Source organism: Chelmon rostratus, chromosome 2 (genome assembly GCF_017976325.1).
Source record: "Chelmon rostratus isolate fCheRos1 chromosome 2, fCheRos1.pri, whole genome shotgun sequence".
NCBI lineage: Eukaryota > Metazoa > Chordata > Actinopteri > Chaetodontiformes > Chaetodontidae > Chelmon > Chelmon rostratus.
This window is the reverse complement of record NC_055659.1, coordinates 30,341,632-30,362,120: the sequence shown is the minus strand read 5'-3', so window position 1 is coordinate 30,362,120 and position 20,489 is coordinate 30,341,632. Positions and strand designations below refer to the sequence as shown.

At 39.9% G+C, this 20,489-nt stretch overlaps 1 protein-coding gene across 1 annotated transcript in view; it reads left to right on the top strand.

The window, feature by feature from the left end:
- Positions 1–20,489, top strand: part of ptprga (protein tyrosine phosphatase receptor type Ga) — a 390,193-nt gene that overhangs the window by 317,696 nt on the left and 52,008 nt on the right. Inside the window, exons 8-9 of the mRNA XM_041954744.1 lie at positions 5,800–5,992; positions 16,455–16,639. Coding sequence (XP_041810678.1) covers positions 5,800–5,992; positions 16,455–16,639 — 378 coding nt within the window. The remainder of the gene's footprint in view (positions 1–5,799; positions 5,993–16,454; positions 16,640–20,489) is intronic.

Below are 20,489 nucleotides of genomic sequence, written 5' to 3'. Positions count from 1 at the left end.
TAATTGGATATAATATCACATTAAATGTTAATGTAGCATTATCTATCCAAGCCAGCTTGCAAATAATATTGCAAATATAAAATCATTTCACTGTACCCAGTAACCAGCTGTAACCTTCCTAATACAGGCCTGAAACAGATGTGCTTTGCTGTGCACATATGCACTGCAGCACTATTTTTAAATGTTGTATTTTATTTGATTTCATGCGTTCCATGTGCTCGATCTTTAACTTTTTACTTTTCAGCGAGTTTCCCTCTTATGTAATGCATTGTCTTTATTCTATTTTTAGCTTTATATTTATCTCAGTTTTACTATTATTGTATGGTGGCCTTTATTCACCTTTTTATTATGGATTGCTGTTATATCCCTGTTTTTATGTTCATTCTGTCTCTTTTTATGGGAAGCACTTGGTGGATGTGATTTCTTTATTGTGAATCACATTTAGCTGCAATTCCTGTATGAAAGGTGCTGTCCAAAAAATATATATATTGTTATTATTATTTTATTATAGGTTTTCCCTCATGTGAAGAGTTTGGTCTGTAACTGTGTGTCCTGAGACAACTACAGTTGCGACTAGCAAAATTGAATTGAATGAACAGATGTAAGCTTTTACAAGTCTTTTATCAGAGCACTGAGAAGAATAATTCCTTTATTAATGCCCCTTTTTGGAGAAAATTTGGGAAATTCGTCTTTACATTCTGATTAATACTTTATTACACACACACACACACACACAGGTACCCAGAGAAACCTATGCAACATGCTATTGATGTGGAGAGATGTGTCACCACAGTGTAATGGCCTGAGTGGTTAGGGATTGGGTGCCTTGCTCTAGGACACTAGACAGTTTCTGTGGCGATGACAGCACCTCCCTAGCTACCAGTTTAAGTCAGGATCAATGCAGTCCATGCAGGACTCAAACCAGCTACCCTCCAGTCCCTAAGCCAAACCTTTATATAATAAATAAATAGATAACTGAATTGGAAAAAGTTTCACCTTAGTTGTAAAAACTGGAATGACATTTGAGTTTGGCCATCATCAGTTATCAGTCTTGTGTATCGAGCTGATCCTCCTGAACTCAGTGACCTGTCATTCTCAATCATCCAGAACTAGTCAGATGGGAGGAGGGGCTCATTTACTGGAATATAGCCGTTTAACGTAACTCTGAGTAAATTCAGCACGATGGTGAAAATGAGAGTAGTCTGTGACTACTACAGTTGACCACTTTGTTGCCTAGATGCCCTATTTATTGCCTTTAAAAGGAAAAAGCATCATCACCAGTGGTACCTATTTGTGGAGAAAAACATTTTGTCCCTGTTTCTTTGATAGATTATGTTGTCACTCATAGCAATAAACACAAGATGCCTCTAATCTGCTTATATTGGCTATATAATATATAATCAATATAATCGCTCTGCTAATTTCTGCTGTGACCAAGGCTTTATGCTCAGATGGTATAATGATTTCAACTCAGATTGGAGGCTGATGTGGAGGTGCAGTTACATCTTGGCCTGATGTGAGGCAGCACTGTGTTTTTTATGCCGGTATCATCTGCATTTGATCCAAAAGTGGAGGAAGAGCTGAAGGCTCTCAGCCTCATGCACTGCAGTCCATTGTGTGAGAAGAAACAGAGAGTGGAGGCAGGCCATAAATAGTAATCATTTACACACAGACACAAAAATAATGTCTGCAGTGTCTGTGGACAAACACAGCTCAGTACACACAGTAAAGCCATACATTACAGAATTTTTTCTGAGTGTCACAAATATATTCACAAATATATTTTTATATTTATGTGTGCAGGAAATTAGCCAGAAATTAGCCAACGCAGCCAAGAAGAACTTAAATGTGCCTGCTCTGTGGGCCCAAAAAACAGATGCCTAAAGAGACCTGAAAAACGTTTTTGGCGTATGCCCGGAAAGAATGGAGTTCCATCTCAGAAAGTACCCACAGGAACTCAGGCCCAGGAACCAAGCTGAAATATAAATCAGCAGTTCACGATAAAGCTACTCCTAGAAAGCACTGTAAGCCTAACGCAAAGGAGTAAGCTAAAGAGCTGTGCCTGGATCTGTTTATTCTTTCATCGTGCAATGTTACCTTCATCCTCAGTCTTTGTCCAGCCTAAACCCTGAGGGTTTACTATGGCTCAGTAAACAGTTGAGCCAGAACAGGGCTTTTTCTTATTAATCCTTTGCTTTGACGCCCAGATTTGACTTTCATCATCTCTGAAAGTCACCCCTAAAGCTGGTCACCAAAGCTGGCAGGCTGATGTTTTATGGGGGTTTTACATTTGTTTTGCAGCAGCTTGGGGGGTTTGGGATTTGGGTTTGCTGCAATTACATTCTGCTCATGAAAGGACGCTGGCTGACTTCCTTATCTGCTATTGTTTTTCCCTTGCAAAAGGTGGGGCCTAAGGATGGGGATTGTCCCTTTTTCCATGAATCACACTTTGTGTCAGACCAAGATATCTCAGATACCTACAGTCCACATGTCGTAACATTTGGTCTGGATGTTCGTGGTCCCCAGGTGATTCTGAACAGCGTTTGAATCAGAGTAAAAAGCTTCCACCACACTAAACCTCTGCAGCTGCTGAGGGGAGTGCCTAATGGATGAAATGTGTTATTTCAATCCAATTTATCAATGCTCTGACTAGTACCATTACTTGAAAAAAATACCATACACGTCATATACACTATTGAAATCTAATGGACAGGTTGAAACATTCAGAGTTTGGACAATTCATGAGCTCTCCTCTTGTCACTCATAGCTTCGAAATATATTTTGGTTTTGAAAAATTGGTTTGAGCAATGCTGTTTTTATTCTCTACAAATACCCAAATTTGCCAACAGCTCAGATGTTAGCTTTTTGCCAGGTAACAATAAATACACCAACAAGATATGTGGTGGAAGTGAACCTCATGATTAAAATTACATTTTTGTTTAACTTCAAGCATTTTCTGCTGTATAGTGTGTTTTCTCCTCTATTCGTGCCACCTAGAATGAATCTGTGTTTAAATCCACATTTGAACACAATGTTCATATTTATTTTATCCTCTATTGTCTTATGCAGTCACCTTGCCTCAAAAATTGACTTTTTCAGACACAGAAAGTCTGAAGGCACCTTTCGAATCCATATATTTTAGATTGCAAGATTTAATGAGCATTTTCCATAAAGGCTATTAGCCGTTTTACTTTTACTTTTGTCCATGGTTCATTCCTTTACGGCAGGTTGTGTGGAGCTTATTCCTCAGCAATGGTTACACTTGTTTGGCAGAGAGGATTCAGTCAATTCTTGAGTCCAATTTACAATAATAAGTCAAGGACAAACCCTTCAAAATTCATACCCAGACTCCAAGAAGACACCTAGTCTGCTGTGGTTTAGCTGATGTGTTTTTTTTTTCTTTTTAAATTTCAGAGCACCTGATTGTCGTACTGCACAAAGACAGTCACAGGGAGAATTTGTTCTCCGACATCCCCTCACTGAGACATTTACCTTCATTAAACTAAATTTTCCTCTCAGTCCCCCTCCCACTGTCCAACACTCCCTTGCACACAAGCTGTTTGTCTGTGTGGACTGCTTCCAAACACATTGTACAGAGTATCCATCTGCCAACACAGACAGAAAGATGACACTTCAATCACACAGTGCAAATGTATGCCTGGTCGCACGTCTTGCCGCCCAGCACGCGTTTGACAAATGGCAGCATGCAGGAAGAGGCCAACTTCAACATCAAGCAGTACGAAATGTTCACAGCTTGATAGCATGGAAGTGAAATTCAGAAAAAAAAAAAAAAAAAAACTTTGTGAACAGTGTCGCTGTGTCAGATACTACATTTCATCAATCAGTGCAGTATATGAATGTTACTTCTTTTATATCGGCACAGTATGTATGCAGGTTGTCTGTTCAGCCTTAAATTTGCTTACTGGAGTCACGTCCATCCTTCCAGACATATCTCCTAGTTTCCCAAACCCAACCAAGTGTTCAGCCAAATCCAGCCAGGTGTAACTGAGTGTTGTTTCGCCAGAGGACCAAATGTGAGCCAGCTTTGGCCCATACATTGTTGCAAGATTTGGCCAGGTTTTAGGGACTGTGGAGTCGTGCCAATTGTGTCTGAAAGCCAGTCCCTTTCAGTAGCACTTAAAGTAGCTGTGGGCCACAGTCGGCCCCCGCAATCAGACCAGTCGACTTTGGATATTTCTGATTCATTATTCATCACGTGTCTGGCATGAGTTTGGCAACTAGATTGGCAACAAGATTTACCGGATCTAGACCCATGCTTTTCACATGGGCTCTTTCAGATGCAGTTTGTGCAAATAACGTGACAACATTAAACTGTAACTCATTATTTCAATGTGTTCATCAAAGCACTGAGTATCTCAAGGACTTGGCCAACTCCAACACTACATTTGTAGTGCCGATTGGAGTGAGTCTTCATGCCGGACACACAAAACACAGCCTGAAAGACAGACTGGCAGGACATGAATATGCAATTAGAACTCCAAAACCACAATTATCCCCTGTGACAGCACTTCAGAGATGCAAGCCACAAGGACCCCTCACTCACTGACAGTTCATGTTTTTCAAGTAATCCCCCAACAGGTCTGGGTGGAGGGATGGGAGGTGCGTGGAGGGTTGGCAGTTGAGAGACTCAAACATCTTCTCTAGTGGGAGACTTTTTTGGACCGAAACCATCAGATCTGAATCAAGAAGTTGACTTTTCCTCTTTCCTTTGATTCAATCATCTGATTTAAAATCTGGATGGGAGTTGAAGCTGCTTATTAGAATTTTCTAAATTGTCTGAATAGGCAAAGATCCATATGATAAGATTTGTGCCTGTGTCTATTTATGTGATTTCATCATGCTTACATTGATGCCTGTTTTGTTTCTGGACTCTGGTCATGAGAGAGGTATTGAGAGGTATTGGACATACTGATGAACCTGCTTTTACACTTTCAGTGTCAGTGTTTCTCTGATGTTTTTGTTTCTTCATCCTCTGCTTTTATGAGCTGCCTCACATTTCGGACTTGACAAATGCACTTTAGACTTTAATGTGCTAACAAAACACTGCTGGAAATGTGCTTATTCACTTTCTTGCAGAGGGTTAAATGAGAATATAGATACCACTCACTTGTCTGTGTGTATGAAGATGGAAGCATGAGGCACTTTGCTTAGCTTAGCATGAAGACTGGATTTAAAGAAAGCTTGCCTGGTTCAAAGTGCAAAAATACCCCTACCAGCAACTGAAGCTCAATAGGTTTTTCTATTGATCTATTTGTTTGTTTGTTTTATCCACATATAAACAAAATTGTAAAAACTGTTCATTAGTTACACTATATAACTCCCACTAAAACCACAAATTGTCCTTTTTACAATTAAGATGTTTATTAATAACTTTGGAGACTGCAGGCTAGCTGTTTCCCCTAAGCTAATTAGCTCCTGGCTCTAGCTCCACACTTGACATGCTGATATGAGATTGATATCAATCTATGAAATCCAAGAAAATCTGAAAAAGAAATACTAAAGCACATTATGAATTTCTGAATCCTCTGCTGCAGGAGAACTGTTATTTTGTTTATAGCTTGGAATAATTTGTTGCCCATACCATCTAAAAAATATACTACTAAAAATATTTACTGTATTAGTAATAATTCAGATTTTTCATCTTATCTCATTTCAACGACATTTCTGCATTGCATTATCATAATGTGTGTTTTTGGGGTGAGCTAACGTGGCTCTGACTGCTCTGTGATGTATATAAAAATCACCAACCATGCTGCCATGCTCACTCTCGCCCACCAGCTGGAGGCTTTCTACTCGATCTTCACCACGGAGCAGCAAGACCACGTTAAGTCAGTGGAGTATCTGCGCAGCAACTTCCGGCCCATCCAGAGCTTAGACAACCGGCACATCTTTAAGTCAGCAGTCAAAGATGCCTGGCTGCCCGACCTGACTGACAACGGCAGCGGGCCATATGGCACAGAGGCTTCCAAAGGTAGGAGTGTTGAGATTTTTAGTTTCAGATGTATACTTACTTTTTCCCTGTTGCCATAAATGTTAATAAAGAGATCAAAATAGGGCAAAACCGCACCAAAACACATCTAAATTATTCACAACTGTACTTGGGTAGTTTTTTTTAAATTATTTAATAAACAACATGATCATGTTCACAATGTAGATTTATTTTATATTTTCAATTTTCATTTGTCCAAATGGCGGGTGTACTCCTATACTTCCTAGACTGTAAACTGTTCACTTTATCCCAATTACATTTGAGTGTGAAAATATGTTCTTCCATCTTCATCCACTGAGACAATTTCGTAGTACTTAGTGCCATCTCTGATCTATATAGCATCGTTACATTTTCCCCTCTTTGCTCCATAAACTGGCCTAATATTCTCACATTATTCCTGGATGGTGACATTTCTTAATGTTAATAAATGAGGGATATTCAGTGTTGCTCGTATGCCCATAGGAAACTGATTGTCGTCTATTTGTGTGTGTGTGTGTGTGTGTGTGAACATGCGTGTATGTGGTCTGGACTAGCTCTCCGTCATTTCACCAGCGAGCTGGGTAACTCCCCTAGCATAAGGCAGTGGGAGGCACACCAGCCGTCCTCCCACTCCTGCCTCATTACCACTGAAACAACACCACACATTGTTCAGTGTGTGTGTGTGCATGCATGTGTGAGGGTGTGCACGTGTTTTTCTGTGTATTTCTAAGTGTTTGTATGTGGCCTAGCATCTGTGCTGTGTCAACTGTCCTAGCAGGATTTGTCCCCGTTCTTCCTTCATACGCACCTCCATATGGTCGACTATGAGAGAGGTGCATCACCTAGATGTACACACACACACACACACAAATGCAAACCGGCTCGCACACACATAAGTGTATGTGTTGTCCTGGCACAGCGCTGCATGCTCATGCAGGATGTCCTTGAGCGCTGCAGTGGGACATGTTTGCTGTAAGCAGATCTATAAGGCTGGCAGAGGAAATGCAGGAGAGGAGGAGGAGGGAAAGGACGGCTTGGAAAAAAGGCAAAGAGGATTAGAGCTGAAAAAATCAAGAGACAGACAGACAGACAGACAGACAGAGAGACATAAAGACCACATGCCTCCTACACACCCTCTGCAACATGCTACCATAGCTACAGCTGAGTGGGCTGATGATGGAATATGTGAGTGTGAGTGTATGTGAGCGTTCACCTGGCCTAGAACTGTTGTAAGTGAAAATGCTGTGCAAAACTTAGACAGCAGCAGCTAAATTACGCAAGTCATTTTCATTCCAGTCCCCTGCTAATTTATTCCATTTTACTGTGGCTCAGCCTGAACACCCTCATGCAGCTAGTGATTGTTTCCCATCAGCCACGATGCTTCAGTTACTTTTGGGTCTGTGAATAACTGGTCACATTTAGTGAGGCTGAGTGACAGACAGATGCGTGAATGCTTTCACAGAAAACAAACAGGAATACCTTTTGGGTGTTAAAGGAACTGCAAGCATAGCTCCATCAAAAATAAAAAGGAACATCTTCAACAACTGTCAAAGCTCTTTTTTATGTGTCTTGTTAGCTAGTGAGCTCTCCTATTTCCGTCAAACATATAACAATGTAGTTGTAAAAATGCGAACAAGCTAACACAATATAACATACAGAGAGGCAAAGTCCTGAGTCACCTCCAGCCTCGTCATTGTTCTTTTACATTTCATTTTTTTGGCCTCTCTGAAAAAGATTTACAGTGTTACCATTAGTGTTAGAGTTTGAACATCCAGTTTCACTTAAGCTCTCTGTGAATAAGACACTCATTCATTCAGGCAGAGTTAGGCCAGTGGTTTCCCCATTTCCACTACATGTGCAAAGCTGGGCTGAACACTGTCTGGACCAAAAGCCGTTTTCAGACAATAGAGACATACAACAGCAACAATTTGACAGACATTTGTTCAGAATTTGTTACATTTTTTCAATGCTTCCATTGTGAGCTGATGTTTACACAGCTAAAGTTGTATACACGTTTTTAAAAATGGCAGTTGCCAGTGCTGAATTCACTCATGTGTTCAAATGCTCAACGTACACTTACGTCAGGATCAATCACCATACACTTACGTCACTCAAGGCTCCTCTTGTGGTGGGAGAGTACCTATTCTGAAGTAGAAGCTAAAAAAGCCCCTCAAAGCAGTGGTCTAAGAACTGTTATTGTTCCCAGTTGTTGTAGTCGGGACACAATAAAAAGGCAGGCTCTTCTCCTCCTGTCTGAAAACACCAGATATCTGTACTGGGCCAAGATTAAATTGATATTGATCTTTTCATCTGACTGTGGGTCAGAAGAAAATATCAGCTTTAAAACACAAACAACTTTAATCGAACGAAAGCCAAACTCCCTGGCTAACAAAAGAAACCAAAGGCATTTTGTCCATAGTTTCAGCCTGCTACAGCCTGTTTAGTATATTCAGTTTGATATATGCATTGATGCCCCCCGCTTGTTAGGCTAAAGGATAGATGCCCGCAGGAAACAGAACAATTATACAAAAGGAGGTGAGGCCTACACAAAGGGTGGGGATTTACAAATGGAAGATTTAGCTTATTGCTGCTTTGCAGTTATATTTAGAAGGATGGTAGTTTCTATTTTTGTCATGGATTATAAATGCTGGAAGGAATTTATCTGTTTCTTTGAACTGGAATGTGCATCTGAACTTCCCCTCTGGTGACATGAGTGGTGACTTGAGGTTGACAAGCTGCTATAATAAAGCCTTTTTTACTTTTGTTCACAAAGAGTCATAGAGTGTCTTTGCTTCCTGTTTGAAAATATTGTCTTACTCTTGATTCCAAAAAGAAACATTTTTGCAAAGAGATGAACTGTTTAAAAGCATGAGCAAAGATGAACTCTTCTCAAGTTCCTGAAAGGCTGACTGTCTGGCTATATCAGCATCACATTTCCAGTTCATGACATGAGCAGACGAATCAAAACATGAAATCTATTACCACTTCTATTGCACTATAAGGGCACATGGACAATGTAAGAGTGCATTGTTTGCACAATTATACATTATAAACACTAAATTATAGTAACTTGCATCCACAAGTACCTAATGACATGTCTATTAAAGGTTGTCTGATAAAGCATTTGATGAAATAAATTGTCAACTTATGCCACAAGTAGGCCTATTTGCATTTATCAAGTATTTTAAGTGCTGATGTGAAAGTAACAAGATAGTAAAGTCAGCTAAGTGAAATAAATAAATTATACATCCACATAAATAAGTCATGTTGCACAACCTCTAATGGAGCCAAGAATAAGTACAGAAGGAGTACAAGCTATGTTTATTGATCTTAGACAACCTGTCAAGTAACATTGCTCATGATGAAAGTTTAACTTCATAATATGCTTGCACTTACACTTTATGGCACATTACATTTATACTGTTTATGAGTGATTCAATGCATCAGTAAGCATTACGTGTTCTTCTGAGTATGGACATAAAGCCTCATGAATGCCCTCTAAAGCCTGGGCCCTTAAAAAATATTGCACTGTGACTATGGTTATAGAAACTGATGGGTCACTTTTTTCTCTCTCTACTTCTACAGTTAGACAGAAATGTTTTATCTTCATTTATATTTGACCTACAAGACTAGATTAGTATCTCTCTTCATCCTCTGACAGCATAATCAAATCCAAATGCATGGTACTGGATACTTTATTAAAGTAGGTAAACTCTGGAGCCTACATGTTGAGGTATCCTTGGGCTGATACTGAACCCTAAATTGCTGTACATCGGTGTGTGAGTGTGTTAATGCTTGTAATGAGCAGGTGGCCTAGCTTTGAGTGGTTGTCAGACTAGAAAAGCATTATATATATACAGTATAGGATATACTGTACATACAAGAAGTACTCTGTTATCTCTATATAGACGGCGGCCACCATATGCACAAATGACAAATACACTTTTGTTGCTTTCAGTTCAGTCCAGGTCTCTTTTACCAGAGATAAACCTGCTCTGGTACTGTATATATTTTCTCTGTTTACTAGAAAATCTATACTGCACATTACTGTCAGACATACAGTATATTCTTTCCCAATTTCAGTTTGATAAATAAGTTTTTATAAGTAGTATAAGTAAGTTAAGCATTTATATGTAAGCTAGGTTTCAAGAATTTGATTTAAGCTCATTTGCATAAAATTGCCCATTACTAGAACACAAAGTGACACTAACTTGCAATCTGAATGTGCAGTACTTATTCTTCACCTCTCCGCACACTTTTTTTGTCTATTGTGTTTTAGGCCAGTGTTAAGATGTCCAAGAGCTGAATGATGTCCCTGCATAATACCTAAATGTGCACCAATAACAGTTACAAAAAGATACAAGTACCATATCAAGTAGTTTGAGCAATGCAAGTGCCAGTCTAAGTGCTACTCAATTTACAGTCCTTCATGCCGTCGAGTGGTTGTTGGTTATAAAACAGTGACACATGGTGAGCTGTACTGCACAGAGTGAAACTTCACACATAGCAGCATTTAAATTTTTCATAGCAGAAGACTTTTTCCTGCCACATAAAAGTGACAGTTAGTCTGCACCAGAACTCATGCCATCATCATGGCTTTTGATGATGCTGGTACTCAGGAGAGTTGACATGTCAACTAAATGTCATCAGTAATGACCAGTAAATGTCCTGTTTAATGTGTGAAGCTGCTATTTGCTGACTGAGATTTCTGGACAGCGCTCATTGTTGCAGGATAAATCATTTTTTCTACATAGCTCTTAGCTTTGGCTAGATGTCCTATTGTTTATATTTTTCTGACTAAGTGTTGATACCTGTGCTACAACACTTGCAGTTTGAAGTTATGAAAACTATCTTCCCTTCCTTTTGCACTTCGTTTAACACTAGAAAGGCAGAAAACACCAGCACCAAGGGTCTTGGCTACTCATTAACTTCTAACTATACAGAACAAATAGGTGTGTAAAGATGGATTCTGCACCAGCCCCTTTACTGTTGTTCCCACCCAATCCCTCCCAGTGCAGAAACTCCACAGACCAACCCACAATCAGGTCATCAATCAACTGTGGTCAACATGGTGCAGGGCCAAAGATGTTCTTTCCTCCTCCAAATGGCTTCTCAGAGTTGTGTGTGTGTGTGTGTGTGTGTGTGTGTGTGTGTGTGTGTGTGTGTGCGTGTGTGTGTGTGTATGATGGCCCGCTTAGCTTTGATGAAAGCCTTAAGAACGTCTCTTCATCACCCTGCCAGACACACAGGGCTATAAAACCCTTTCAGTTGCACACAGGGAATATGGCCTGCAACAATTTTGTAAAACATAGTGCATGCAGAAAGACACACACACACACACACACGCATGCACACACATACACACATACATACAAATTACTGCCCTCCCTAACAAGGAGGTGACAGAACCATGCAGGGGCACCTTGAGCGGCTCAGGTGCTTGTAATGAGCAGGTGGCCTCGCCATGTAGTGAATGAATGTGTGTGTGAATGAGTGAATGTAGACTTGTGTTGTAAAAGCACTTTGAGTGGTCGTCAGACTAGAAAAGACCATTTACCTGCTTTATCCATTGAAGATGACTGAGGAAAATATCGCATTTCAACCCACAGGTACGCTGATATCGACAAAAGCAGTTCATCTCAGATTAGCACAGTGATGTTTTCAGGGAGATTACTAATATTACAATGAACCCTCACACATTCAGTGAGATTTATTTATTAGATATCTCAGCCTGATTAACATGCTCAGTTTCTTCCTTGTGCATCAGTTTGTATTCATTTTTAAGGATGACTTTGTAACATCTGTCCAGAGACTTGATGATTACTAATGTGCACTGTCCCTGTTAAATAAACAACTAAAATATTAATGAATCCGCTAAAGAGAGGTCCAAGATATTAAGACTAGTCTAGACTGCAGCTAACATCTGCAAAGATGTCTTAATTGTTACATGCCGAGGAAATGGCTGGACTCCAAATGCAGGACACGGACACTGCTGGTCTGAAATAATAAAAGGATTTATTGTCAGAAAAAAGGAATATTGATCACAGGGACACATTCTGTGTAGATCCAGGAAGGAGTGGGCAGGCAGGTGAGCTGAGTCAGCAGGTTTTCTGGTGGTGGACTGGAGCTGGGCAGACTTGGCAGCTTTAGACATGAGTAGATGATCCTGAGAATCAAGGACAACAGGCTTAATAACTCAGAATCAGGCAAGGCATACAACCAAACCAAAGCTCTGTTCCTGCGGATTTCATAATAACATACAAGGAGAGGATTTGAATTGGCTTATAATGTCTAGGGCAGCAGCATTCAAAAAGAGAGTTGTGACACTCCCATACACTTCTGGTGGAGTTGTGGAATGTGGACGTAACACATGTTGAGGGGCAACAAACACTGAGTAGTTCCAGCTCCACTGAACCCAATCATTTCCAAGTTTCCCAAGCACACTCAGTGGTAAGTTGATCAAATGACATTTTAATGCATTATCTGACCTCTCATGAATCTATTCAATGGTGGTATGTTATGAAGCCAGCTTTAGCTCATGTTAATTGTACGATAACAACTTGTTAGATTGTAATTTCAGTTAGCTAACGTGAGCAACACTTCACTAGCTACCACAACCAGATGTCATCTGGCCTTCATTTACCTCAAATTAATTGCAGTTATTGCTATTTCTTCACATACAAAGTTTGTCTTCAGATACTAGATTTGTTGTTAAAAACACTTTGTTGCGACTACATCAGCTCACCTGATGACAATGACTGGTAGATGCCTCAACTACATAACATGGCTAGCTCATGTCTAGCACGGCTGCTCCTTGGTTGATTCAGTCATTACACAGGTTGTTTGTTAGACAGTGCATCAGTGATGGGTGATAAGATCATCAGCATAAAAGTGAATGATCACAGTAAAGAAGTCTAACTGAAGATGGCTAATTACTTGAATACTGAATAAAGTAGCTGACATCTGAAACGATGGGAGGCTGACTTCTGACTTTGCCAGCCAGTTATCTATAAAGGATGCAAAAAATGACACAGTATGTAATGGTCAGAAACAGCTCTCTGTACCCTCCAAAATAATCATTTGATTGGTCATCTAAGTCTCTACACCACTCCCCAGAAAGAATGCTATGTTGAATATAAGTGCAGGTTTCCACAGGCAGAGCAGACTGGCAGGATGCAGACAAGAGCAGGTGAGCTTGGTACACCTGAGCACAGACACAAAGGAAAATCAGGCAGACTGGTCATTAACAGGTAACAATCTGACAGAGAGACTGGGCACGCAAAGAGGTCTATGTCGCTGCCACACTGGTTGGCAGACGAATAGTGGTTGAGCTCCTGAAGCTTATATACTGAGTATTCAGGTGGGTCTCCATTGCTTTATTGAGCAAACATGTGCTCAATCAGAGAGGAGGCTGGCCCGACCTGTCGGCCACGCCCTGCAGTGATGTCACTCAACTAGACAGACAGGGGAGAGACAGACAAGAGACAAGAGGAGGGAAGACACTGGAGCACAAAAGACTGCATATCTCCTCAAGTGCAGTCAACGACACGTAGAAATCAACGTATGTTATGAGTTAATATTGACCGAAAATGGCTGCAAATATAGTAGCTGCTGCTGTCTGTCCTGGTGGAAACCATTCAAATAGGTTGACAGCGAGACAGACCAATCAGTTTGTGTGCAAGCCTCCCTGGAACAGTGAGCAGCACACCAGCGTTCTGCTGGGACTGACTGGGACAGGCTAGTCACATATTTTACAGTCTGGTGAAGTGTTTCTTGTGGATTTTTACTGTGTAGACTACTCACCTACATCATTCACATATTTTACTTGTACTTTAAACTTCAATTCACACTGTGCATGTACAGCACTTACGTTTTATAGTGCTATTAATGTTCTAACTTGTGACAGGCATACACAGGGCATGGCTGACTGGGCTCAGGTTGATATAATCTGTTAAATACGTTTTCCCTGCATAGAGGTCATTCACTGCCTGACTTCCAAATGATGTCGGTGGATGTGCATGCGTGTGTTCTACTTTGCGAACGTGTGTGCTTTTGTGTGTGTGTGACTAATGGCTTTAGTAAATCTAAGCCACATGGGGCGCGACTGCAGGTTATGAATAGAAAAACTCCACTGCAGCTCTTTATGAGCAAGCTAATCAATTTGGTTCCACCAGGCACGTGAGTCCTATTCTCAATCAACCCATGTTCATCATTGAATTATCTTACACATTTGCATAATATGATACAGTGTTTGGAATAATCATTAGGTGCATTGTTGTACACTACTCTCTCTTTTTCAACAATGAAAGGGACAGCAAATTGCTGCTTAACATACCATTACACTACAGATCCACTGACAAAAGTAGTAGTAGACCACCTATATGTGAAGTTAAGTGTGCCACTCAATCATTAATCTGCTGCTTTAACAGCCTCCAGTGTTGATTGAAAGCTTTCTGCCAGACATTCGACCTCGCTGCAGGGATTTGCTCCCATTTAGTCACAAGAGCATTAGTAAGGTCAAACACGGATGTTAGGTGATAAGGTCCGGCTCAGAGTCAGTGTACCAGATCATCCCAAAGGTGTTGGATGTGTTTGAGGTCAGGGCTTTGGAAGTTCTTCCACAGCAAACTGGAAAAAAACATCTCTTTACTGGCCTAATATAGTGCACAGGGACATTATACAGGAAAGTTAGAAGAAAACTATTGTCTGAACTATCATTGTATACTGTACCATCAAGACATATGCAGCCCAGACCAAACAGTGAAAAAACAGCCTCAGGCCAAAAGTTCACAAAAATACTGTAACAAATAAGATGGTGCTCTCAGTGTTATCTTACTGAGCTTACTACTGCTGAAACAGGCCAAGCTTGCCAAAATATCTGACTGACTGCTACTGCTAATAAGAATAAGAACAATATGGGGTAACTGAAGCTCAGGAGGTAAAGTGGGTCATGTATTAATGTGAAGGTCAGTTCGATCCCTGGCCCCTCCAGTCTGCATGTTGAAGCGTCCTTAGACAAGATCCAAATAGCAAGTTCAGTATATATAAATTTCCATCAATGCAACAGAGTCATGTCACCCTCACTACTCTGCTGCTTCAGATCTCTTTTAAACACAAAAAACATTTCATTTTCTGAGTAATTCGGGTCACTATCATTACTCCTACTCCTTCTCCCTTTTCTATATGTTATAAGTTAACATCAGTGAAATTGGACACTTTATGCAGATGTTTGAGATTGAAGCCCACTGTACTAGGGATAATGTCATTTGAGTTGCTAGAAGGCTTCGAAACATCTGTACAGGAAGTGTCATGTTTCACTGATGGTAGCTTAACATTAAAAAGGAAAATGGAAGCAAAACTGGAAATTATTAGTGAATGAAAACTGTATTTTTGTCTGAGAGGATACACTCAAAACTCACAGAGGGTGAGTCACTCACATGGCTGTTGCTACACTGACAGAATTAACTTGAGGAAATGTATATTACACTGAAGACATCAAGACATCAGGTAAACACAGAGGCAGTTGATGATGATGATTTTTTCACAACCAGCATCAACAGCAAATTAAAAGATCAGAAAACAGGAAGGCATATGCAACATATACGAGGCAAATGAGAAAAGGCCTATTTAAACCTGTTTTAGATTAAGGCCTGATCCACAGTGAGTATCTGATAATAACAGTAATAAGTCTGAGATATTCAATATCTGAAATCAAATACTCCATCGTGTGTCCCAGCTGAGCAGAAAATCTCACTGGTAAAACAGAGACATCTAGTGGTTAGTGCAGGGCTGGTGATCAGGATGAACGGAGGGTTTGTATGCAACAGTGTGTACTGTTGAATTCATCATAAAACATACAATGTTTATGTGTTTTGTCTCATATCTCCCACTGCCAGATATTTGAAGGCAGAGCAGGTGGGCTGCGTTTTGCCTGAGGACGACTATATATGAGCTTGTGTTATTGGACCCTTTAAACAAAACCTGTGTGTGTGTGTGTGTGTGTGTGTGTGTGTGTGTGTGCCTGTGTGTTCATCTGTATCACTCAGTGTCACAGCAATATTAATATAACACATCATGAATACAACTCACACTCACACAACTCTCTCTGTCTCTCTCTGAGTGTATTTGAAAGATAAGCTGAGCCGATGTATTCTGTCATTAAATTATCTCTCTGTCTCTTTCTCACTTTAAATCTCATTGCCTCCTTCATTCTCCCTTCACATCCATCCTTCCTTCCTTTCTTCCATGTTCACTTCCTTTACTCCTTCATTTCCTGTCTATCCTTTCATTCGTGCCATTCACTCTTTCTCATCCCTCTTTTCTCCATCGCATCCTCATTTCCCTTTTCCATTTTTCCTTTTTGTTTTTCTATTCTCTCCAACTAACGTCTTCTCTCCGTTTTCTGTGCATTTCCCCCTCAATCCCTCCTTGCTTTCTTTGATTCCTGCCTCCATCCTCCTCCAAGTATGCAGTAGTGCTCCCATCAACATGAAGGTGCAGCATGTGAACGGCAGTGCTCTGGTGGTGCGCTGGGCTCATCCAGAGGTCACTTACCACCCGCCCATCCTCCACTTCCTGGTGTCTTACAGCTGGACAGCCCATGACGACAGCTATGAGGAAACGCACCTCACCGACGCCAAACACAACCTGGTGAGACTGGTAGGGACTGGAGCCTGTAGTGGGAGGGTTAGCCTGTTACAAAGGCTGATACTGAAGGGTTCGTGATGCTGACTTAAACACAATACATAATGTATAATATAACATAATGCATAACATAACATATAGCAGTTTGGACGTGGCTTTGAAGTCAGATTGCTGCTGCCATTGCTGGACTGCAGTGATAACAAAGAAAAACTATGTGTGTCCATACTGACACTCATTGAGACTCATTTGAAAAGGCCAATGCTGACTTGACATGTTGAATTCAGATGCTGAGAGGCTCTGACATGCGAGATATATATGACTGTTTGCTGCTGAACAGTGTGTGCTGACTAGTTCTGTTGTGGGAAAATCAAATTAGCAAACATAAACACTACGCTGGTATGTGACATTCATCTTTATTATAATAGCTGATTAGAGAACAATGAGTGTAGTGCATTAGTATCAGATTGTGTCTCCTGCAAAATGTATCTGAAACATTTTCTAACAACATGTTTTAATATCAAACAATATTCATTCCAGACAACTAAAGCCTAGTTAATGTTTTTATGTCAAGATCAAATAAAATCAAATGAATAGGATGAACACATTTTCGAGATGGGGTTGCAATCAATAAGAGTGTCAGTTACCAAAAAATCAGAGGAAATGAACATCAGCGAATAATCATAGTATGCACACAGAAAGGCAGAGCTTGATTCCCCTTCAGTCAAGAAAAGATGCCAACAATCCAAACACTGTATCCTAAATATGTCTGCATCTGCAACAGTCTAAAAATCCAACTTTACATCGATTTCAATGTAAAACAATATATTTGACAACTGATAACATAAGCATTCAACCACTTCAAGCTAACAGTAGTGTTTGATAGTGTTGTGCTAGCCAATATCCATATATATTATGATGAATTCTCTTTACAATGAATTGAGACACTGTTAACATGCTCTTTTTAATGTTGCTTTTGGCTTATCCAGACCATATAAAAACCCTGCTGATTGATGTGAAACATTGCCCACAACCCAGAAATGTTCAATTGTATTGCAATATCTATGGTGGTGGACAAATCTATGTAGTCACAGTATGTACTATCATATTGAGCAACACTAGTTATCAATATTCCTCCTTTCCATACTAGCTCCAGAGATACCTTTGTAGAGTGACTACTGTACAAGCCACACCAGAAGAAGTCACTCCAAGCCACCCAGTACAAATTTACTTTAATTTGATAGCACACTCAACCCAGCATAGCAATGTCAGATTAACTGCCTATGTGTAGACCAAGACCGGCTGGCAACTCATAGCTAGCCTTGACCAGAGACTTTGCCTTAGCTTGACCGAGCCCCCAGAAAATGGACAAATTTGTGATTAGAAAACCAAAAACATGCAGCAACGTACCGATTTTGAGCAGTGGCTCCAGCAGTATCCACTCAACTAAAACGGAAATTAATATAACAATAACCGCAGCAGCGAATATGGACAAAAGAGGGGAAAGACTAGCTGGAAAGTCAATTTCTTGTGGATAGCCTATGAAGCCACAAAGATCAAGGTATTTTGTGAAGGTTCCACAACAGCTAAAAACATGGGTGTTTCCATCCACAACACACAATCAATAATCTCTTAATAATCACCTAAATTCCAAAAAAGTTGGGGCACAGTGTAAAACATGAGTAAAACAAAATGTAATAATCTGTTAACCTTTTTTGACATCTACTCAACTGAAAATAGTGCAAAGAGAATTGATTTAATGTTTGACCTCATCACTTTTTGAAAATATTATTCTGAATTTGATGCAGCAACACATTTGAAACAAGTTGTGACAGGAGCAACTAAAGACTGGGAAAGATGTGGAACGCTCCAAAAACACCTGTTTGGATCATTCCACAGGTAAACAGGTTGATTGGTAACAGGTGAGAATATCATGATTGGGTATGAAAGGAGCATCCTGGAAAGACTCAGTGGTTCACAAGCGAGGATGGAGCAAGGTTCACCACTTTGTGAAACGCAGCTGTATAAAAGATATTACTACATGAGCTCAAAACTTCAGACAAATGTTGCCAGTCGACACAGTTTGTTTGCAATTGACTGGATTTTTTTTATTTATGTTTTACACAGCATCCCAACTTTTTTGGATTCAGGGTTGTACGTGATGTTTTTTCCATCTGAGCAAAAGCACTAGAATGATTCTGATACCATGAAATATTAAATCTGCATTGATCTGTTAGCATTGCTGCTGCTAACATGGGTTTTAATGTTGCCACTTCTATTTCTGCAGTAAATAAAAGCTGATAGCTGATACAAGAATATTTTTATCTTATCTAAGTTTTAGAATGAAGTTTTGCACAGAACGATGAGTGTGGATTTTGTCCCTAATTTCTTAAAGTGTAGTCTCTATGAAGTAATTGCTCAGTGGCCAGTGTGGCATGAGGAATTTAGCACCCAATAACTCCGTCAATGTGCATGTGGCATGTGCTGTATTAAGACCTCCTACCTTTGATTTTACTTATTTATTTATTCGCTTTTGTCATTGTATGTGCTCCGTGCATGATTTGCCCCATTGTGCTGATCCTGTTATGTCACCCAACACATTAAGTTCTGTTTTGTCTCACCTTTCATGTGTTGTTTCACCTGTACAGCTGGCAGGACTTTAATGTGAAACAAATTGTGTAAGTGCTGTGTTCATATAAACTTCAGCAACAGCAATAAAACATAGTAAATGTTAAATCAGAAAAGAACAAGGACACAGAAATATTATAAAACATGGTTACCAACAGAGAACATTTAATATAAATGCCTGTCTGTAATAGGCTGTCTCAATTAAAAGTCTGGCTTCAGCTGAGGTAAAAACAAAATAGCCCCATACTTCTGATTTTGCATTAATGATGATTATTATAATTGTTTTATAAGGGATTAAAAGTATGAGCCATTGTGCTTAATAGTGCCCCCTGACCTCTTATTATGTATGTCTTTCATTTTGATCCTTGGATACAAAAGCCCAGGCCTCGAACAATTCAAATGGGTCTTATCAAAGTCCAGATCCCAGATCAGCCAAAAATCTGAGGATCAACCACACACCCACTCATATGGAGCAACAAAGTGCTCCATATTTCTAACTGTAGCTGCTATTTACTGGCCATTACCTTTTTGACTCCGTTTGTCCTTTCACGCAGCAGATAGAAAACACAAGCAAATGAAACAGAAATGCTGCAAGTAACACAGACAAAGTGAAAACGAAGAGCTGTGCATGATCCATTCATTCTGTTGTTTCAGCCAGTCCAGCAAAAAGTAAAATAATTTTGCATTTTCTACGCTGTTTTAATCTTGAAATTTGTAGTGTAATAAAGAAGAAAACCAAAAACAAGTCTGATTTTTGTTTTTCTGTCATAGTGATAGAAAATACAAAACTTAATGTCACGACTGTGCAAACAGACCATCACACACACAAAGGCAACATACAAGTAAGAAATCTCCTCCCCCTCAAAATATATGAGAATGTGTCATGTGTATGCATATTTAACATTGAATCTCATTATTCCAATGCCACTGTAGCCTATACCTTGGATACTTCTGGTCTAATAACGCCTGGTCTGATGGTCTAATGTGGTTACAGGCCATCTGTCAACACACATGAGCTCAGTAGTTAAGATTAACAGCTGTCATAAATACCCAAATACATAAACATAAATGGATGATACACAGACCTGGTTTCAATAATGAGTCATAAACCATGGCAACAACAAGCACGTTAAAGCCATGTTCAGCACTTTTTAGTGTCCTGTGAAAACACTTTCAGTTGTTGGTTATGTTTTCTGTATTTGCAACACATTTTCGTACTCTCACTGTGGTT